The following is a 6,684-nucleotide window of genomic DNA, read 5'->3' as shown; positions in this document are numbered from 1 at the left end:
CCTCCTCTCCTCCCTTCCCACCTCTCCTTCCTTCCTTCTCTCCTTGCTTCCTCCCTCCCTCCATTTCTTCTCTGCTTCCTTCCTTCCCATCTTCCTTCCTTCCTTCTCCCTTCCTTCCTTCCTTCCTTCCTTCCTTCTTTCCTTCCTTCCCACCTTCCTTCCTTCCAATATCTCAAGGGTTGCCACAGAGAAGAGGGAGTCAAGCTATTCTCCAAAGCACCTGAGGGCAGGACAAGAATCAAGGAGGAAATCAAGGGAAACTAATCAAGGAGAGAAGCAACTTAGAACTGAGGAGGAATTTCCTGAGAGTTAGAACAATTCATCAGTGGAACAAGTTGCCTCCAGAAATCATAGGCACTCCATCACTGAAGGTTTTAAAGAAGAGACTAGACAGTCACTTACTGAAATGGTATAAGTTCTCCTGCTTGAGCAGGGGGCTGGACTAGAAGACCTCCAAGGTCCTTTCCAGTTCTGTTGTAGTCTAATTTAGTATAGTCTAACAAAGAGAAGGACTAGGGGAGACATGATAGCAGCCTTCCAATATCTCAGGGGCTGCCCCAAAGAAGAGGGAATCAGACTATTCTCCAAGGCACCTGAGGGCAGAACAAGAAGCAACGGGTGGAAACTCATCAAGGAGACATCCTTCCTTCTCTCCTCCCTTCCTTCTCTCCTTCCTTCCCTCCTCTCCTTCCTTCCTTCTCTCCTTGCTTCCTCCCTCCCTCCATTTCTTCTCTGCTTCCTTCCTTCCCATCTTCCTTCCTTCCTTCTCTCCTTCCTTCCTTCCTTCTTTCCTTCCTTCCCAACTTCCTTCCTTCCCACCTTCCTTCCTTCCAGTATCTCAGGGGTTGCCCCAAAGAAGAGGGAGTCAAGCTATTCTCCAAAGCACCTGAGGGCAGAACAAGAAGCAATGGGTGGAAACTCATCAAGGAGACATCCTTCCTTCTCTCCTCCCTTCCCTCCTCTCCTCTCCTCCCTTCCCTCCTCTCCTTCCTTCCTTCTCTCCTTGCTTCCTCCCTCCCTCCATTTCTTCTCTGCTTCCTTCCTTCCCATCTTCCTTCCTTCCTTCCTTCCCACCTTCCTTCCTTCCAGTATCTCAGGGGTTGCCCCAAAGAAGTGGGAGTCAAACTATTCTCCAAGGCACCTGAGGGCAGGACAAGAAGCAATGGGTGGAAACTAATCAAGGAGAGATCCTTCCTTCCTTCCTTCTTTCCTTCCTTCCCAACTTCCTTCCCTCCCACCTTCCTTCCTTCCAGTATCTCAGGGGTTGCCACAAAGAAGAGGGAGTCAAACTATTCTCCAAAGCACCCGAGTGTAGGACAAGAAGCAATGGGTGGAAACTAATCAAGGAGAGAAGTAACTTAGAACGGAGGAAGAATTTCCTGACAGTTAGGACAATTAATCAGTGGAACAGAAGTTGCCACCAGACGTTATGGATGCTCCATCACTGGAGGTCTTCAAGAAAAGACTGGACGGCCATTTGTCTGAAACGGGATAGGGTCTCCTGCTTGAGCAGGGGGCTGGACTAGAAGACCTCCAAGGTCCCTTCCAGCTCATTCTATTCTACCACGTTTAGATCCTCCACCTTATCCAAAGTAGCCTCGCTACCAAGACTGCGCGGACGGCAACCGGAGGCCGGAAGGAGAGCAGAGGGAAGTACCTCGAAAGTGAAGGGGTACGCCTGCTCCCCCAGCTTCTTCACCAGCCGTTCCTGCAGCCTCGTCAGCGGCTTCTTCTCTTCGGCCACTGGAGGGAAAGCCTGGACATTGGAGACGAAGAGGTCCTTGCGGAAGGTGAGGCCCAGCACGTCCAGGTCCTCGCGGCCGTAACGGAAAGCGCAGGTCAACGTCACAAAAACTGCGGGGAGAAACAAGATGCCCGAAATCAACAGAGGGACAAAGGTTAGGGAAGGGGGACCTGTCAGAATTCGATTCCGAGACCCACGGGAGGAAACACCCAAGTTTAAGAAGAAGAAAAACTCAACGGTCAAGGAAGAACACCTAGCAGGGCCTTCTTGGTGGCGGCTCCCTTCCTTTGCAACGTCATTCCCCCAGGAATGAGATTGCCCCCGCCCCTCCTTCCCCCATCTCATTGCTTTTCTGTTGTCCAGGGAATCGCTGCCTTTGTTGAGCTAGTCATTACGGTCGTTAAGTGAATCCGGCTCCCCTCCCCCATCCCCCCATGCACAATTGGGCCCCAAATTTTTTATTATTATTATTTATTTTATCAATTTCATATATACATTCACAATTATATGATCTCATAACTGTAATTAATAATATGTATTTATAACAATTTTTTCCCTACAGTTGACAATATACTTGAAGATTGCTTTCTTACCATCCCATAGATCCATCTTATCTTACAACGGTCCTACTTCTTCTTCCCTCCCTCCCTCTTTCCTTCCCTCGTTTCTTCTCTCCTACTCTCCTTCCCTCCCTCCCTCCTTCCCCCTTCCCTCCTTCTCTCCTTCCCTCCTTCCTTCCCTCCTTCCTTCCCTCCTTTCTTCTCTCCTTCTCTCCTTCCTTTCCCCCTTCCTTTCCTCCTTCCTTCCCCCCTTCCTTCTCTCCTACATTCCCTCCTTCCTTCCCTCCTTTCTTCTCTCCTTCTCTCCTTCCTTCCCTCCTTCCTTCCCTTTCTTCTCTCCTTCCTTCCCTCCTTCCTTCCCTCCCTGCTTCCCTCCCTCCTTCCTACCCCCCTTCTTCTCTTTCTTCTCTCCTTCCTTCCTTCCTCCTCTCCTTTCCCTTCTCTCCTTCCCCTTCCTCCCCTTTACCCTTCCCCTCTTCTTCCCATTCCTCCCCTCTTTCCTACTCTTACATTCCCTCCCATTCTTCCTCTGCCTTTCCCTTTCTCCTATTCCTCTCCTTTCTCCTCTCCTTCCTATCTTTCCTTCTACTCCTCCCTCCATCCACTCTATCCGTTGTTGTGTTTACATATTCTCCTCTTCAGGGGATGACCTGGTTCTCTTTCTTTCCCCCCCCCTTATTTGAAAGTTATATAAAAAAAGGCAAGATTTACAAAATACAAGATACAAAAATAGATAAATCTCTTTACATATTTTCATCTCCCATGGCTCATCTCGCCTTACCTAGTATAAGACTAGGTTGCTAATTCCATGCAGGTAGTTATAACGGATTTCCTATCAGCTTTTCAAGTTTCTCCAACGTTGTGGTCTAATGGTATTATCTAATGGCCCAAAATTTATGTTGCAGAGTGAAACATTTGCTAAGTGAGTTTGCCCTCTTTTACGATTTTTTTCTTGCCACGGTGTGGCTAAGCGAATCGTTGCATTTGCTAAGAGAGTAACATGGTCGTTAAGCGAATCTTGCCTTCCCCCCTTGAATTTGCTCGTCAGTAAGTCGCAAAGGGGGGATCACGTGACTCTGACGGGACACTGCGGCCGTCATAAATGCGAATCATTTGCCAAGCACCTAAATTTTGAAACGAGGGACCCTGAGAAGGCTGCAACAGGGTGGAAAACCACCATAAGTCGCATTTTTTTTCCAGCGCCGTCGTAACTTTGAACGGCCGCTAAATGGGCTGTCGGAAGTCGAGGACTTCCTGGAGGTTTCCTTCTTGGAAACTGGAGAGGTGACAATTTCCTAAGCCAAATCAACGTTTGCTTTGAAGTTTTTTTGTAGCGCTGATGATCGAATTAAATGCGATTTTCCCAAATTGACCCTTTTTTTCACAGTGAGTCGCCACGCTTTTATTAAAGGACTCTTAAAAAAAAATGGCTTTAATTTAAATGCTCTTCCGATTCGGTGACTTGTTGTGATAAAAGTAAGCCAAGACGGATCCTAGATTTTGCTACCGGAAGCAATCATGTGGCTTAAAGTTTGTAGAGGTTCTCTGGCCAAGGTAGCGCAGTGGTTAGGGGTGCAGTACTGAAGGCCGCTTCAGCTGACTGTTATCTGCAGTTCGGCGGTTCAAATCTCACCGGCTCAAGGTTGACTCAGCCTTCCATCCTTCCGAGGTGGGTGAAATGAGGACCCGGATTGTTGTTGGGGGCGATAGGCTGACTCTGTAAACCGCTTAGAGAGGGCTGAAAGCCCTATGAAGCGGTATATAAGTCTAACTGCTATTGCTATTGCTATTGCTATCCAGGCTATGGATCTCCCAAAGGGGCCTTTTCAAGAGGTAACTGGATTTTCTGTTTTTTTTTTTTTCTTTTGAAGACATTTCGCTCCTCATCCCAGAAGCTTCTTCAGCTCTGACTGGATGGTGGGGAAGGGAAGGATTTATAGTCCTTGCAGACAGCTGGTCATTTGCATCCTCTGAGAGGGTCCTTGAGGCCACTTGGAGGATTTATCTGTGTCCTCAAGGTCACCTGAGTGGTGCAAAAGATTCCTGTAGTCTGCCATATTTCTCTCTCTGTAAATCCATTCCTTTTCCCACCCCATTCCAAGGGTCTTCACCCCAAATTGTATAGTTAAAACTCTGTAGAGATTCTCCGTCATCCAGGTCATGGTTGGCCCCAAGAATCAAGAGTCAACTGGACTTTCTCTTTTTCCTTGAAGACGTTTCTCTTCTCATCCCAGAAGCTTCTTCAGCTCTGACTGGATGGTGGGGAAGGGAAGGATTGACGCTCCTTGCAGACAGCTGGTCCTTTGCATCCTTTGAGAGGGTCCTTGAGGCCACTTGGAGGTTTTATCTGTGTCCTCAGAGTCACCCGAGTGGTGCAAATGGTTCCCGTGGTCTGCAATTTTCCCCCCTCTGAAAATCCATTCCTGCTCCCACCCCATTCCAAGGGTCTTCACCCCAAATTGCGTAGCTCAAAGTGTGTAAATCATGCGGCTTGTTTTTGGGCCCAACCTCCTGAGATGGAAGTGAGAGTGTTTTAAATGGTGAATTTTTAAGTGGGATTTTTAACATGGCCCGTTGCCGCTGTGTGTGAGTTGGGTTGCTAGGTAAATTTAAGAATAAATCATCAATTATTTTACCTTTCCGCTCTTTTAAGTATTCTGGGTCCACCAAGACGACACCATCTGCAGAAAGAAGAATTATGAGAGCAAAGTGGAAGTAAAGTTAGTTCTTGACTTCCCCCTTCCTTCTCCTTTCTCCTTCCTTCCTTCCTTCCCTCCCTCCTTCCCTTTTCTTCTTTTCCCTTCCCTCTTGCTTCTCCTTCCTTCCTTTTCCTTCCTCCCATTTCTTCTTTTTTCTTCCCTTCCTTCTCCTCTCTTTCAGATAATTCTATTTAAGTTAAATAGATCAATATATCAGCAGCCTCTTTTCTCCACACAACAGCTAACTCCAATAATGCCCCAAAGCTTTCCATTTGTTATTCTTTGGTATCTGGACCACTGTCAGGTTCAAAACGAGTAAGTTAAAATCTTAACTTGTTTTCAGATCATTTTCTGGATAAGCAAAATTTTAGGGAGGGTAGGAAAGCGATAGGATGGGAGGGATATGAAGAAAGGAAGTGAGGTGAAGATCAATCACATAGGCCAAACAACACTCTAACCTCCTGTAGTTTATTAAGCTGAGATATGACTGCATGACAGCATAATCTTAAAATGCCCTGCATGACAAACAGAAGAAACTGTGCTACTCCTGAATAAAAGACTGAAGACTGAAGAGCCAAGTGGTTAGAGTGCAGTACTGCAGCCACTTCAGCTGACTGTTATCTGCAGTTTAGCGGTTCTAATCTCACCGGCTCAAGGTTGACTCAGCCTTCCATCCTTCCGAGGTGGGTGAAATGAGGACCCAGACTGTGGGGGCGATATGCTGACTCTGTAAACCGCTAAGAGAGGGCTGAAAGCCCTATGAAGCGGTATATAAGTCTAACTGCTATTGCTATTGCTAGGTGCCCAAAAGTTAGGCAAGCAAAGACTTCACATTCTAACTTGTAATTTTCACAGGGAGAAACTTTAGTCTACTCTCTACATACCTGACACCTGATATTCTTCTTGATTCACTTTTTTGTGTTCTGCATAGGTGTCCATACCTTGTGGACTGATTTTTTTTTTATTTCTCCCAAATTAGTCATGTTGTGGGGGTTCAAATTATGCACCCCAGATGGTATCTTTGAACAACAGAGGCTCAAAATGGCTATTTGGGGGAATGCTGATTTAGTGCCTGGTACTTCGGTCAGCATAAATCCCACTCAGGAGACTTAGTGCCTGGATCTTTACCGATTGCTCAATAAATCTGCATTGCATAGTCCTTTTCTTAGGGCTGACTGCAACATGGATTTAAAAAAAACAAAAACCAAACCCCTACTTAAAAATGTATAAGTAAAATGTATAGGTAAGGACCAATTCTGGACATTAGTTCATTTCAAAAACTTCTGGATTCCATTCACTTATTAGAACAGTGTTTCTCCACACCTTGCCCAATTTAAGATGTGTGAACTTCAACTCCCAGAATTCCTCAGCCAGCATGGTTGTTGCTAAGGCTTCTGGGAATCAAAGTCCACACATCTTGAAGCTGCCAAGATTGAGAAATGCTACCCTAAAGATATAACCAAGAGACCTAAAAATGAGCTGTGAAAGGCAATGTTAAAGAAAATCTGGATATGCTACAGCAGGGCTGCCCGAGGAATTCTGGGAGTTGAAATCCACACATTATTAAGTCAGCAAGGCTGAGAAACACTGTAGTAGAAAGAAGGATCCTGGATGTGGAAGTCAGAGGTTAAACCACATTTCTACAGTTTTACTTGGACTTTCTTGGATATAAACCACCCTG

General features: G+C 46.2%; 1 protein-coding gene across 1 annotated transcript in view; it reads right to left on the bottom strand.

Moving 5' to 3' along the window:
- ARRB1 (arrestin beta 1) overlaps positions 1 to 5,942 on the bottom strand; it is a 29,290-nt gene extending 23,348 nt beyond the window's left edge. The window contains exons 1-3 of the mRNA XM_032219687.1: positions 5,888 to 5,942; positions 4,941 to 4,985; positions 1,658 to 1,854 (exon numbers count right to left, since the gene is read on the bottom strand). Coding sequence (XP_032075578.1) covers positions 1,658 to 1,854; positions 4,941 to 4,985; positions 5,888 to 5,942 — 297 coding nt within the window. The remainder of the gene's footprint in view (positions 1 to 1,657; positions 1,855 to 4,940; positions 4,986 to 5,887) is intronic.
- Between the last annotated feature and the right edge of the window lie 742 nt (positions 5,943 to 6,684).

The sequence above is a fragment of the Thamnophis elegans genome, chromosome 6 (genome assembly GCF_009769535.1).
Source record: "Thamnophis elegans isolate rThaEle1 chromosome 6, rThaEle1.pri, whole genome shotgun sequence".
Lineage (NCBI taxonomy): Eukaryota > Metazoa > Chordata > Lepidosauria > Squamata > Colubridae > Thamnophis > Thamnophis elegans.
Note: the sequence above shows the minus strand (reverse complement) of the source record. Positions and strands in the feature narration are given on the sequence as shown.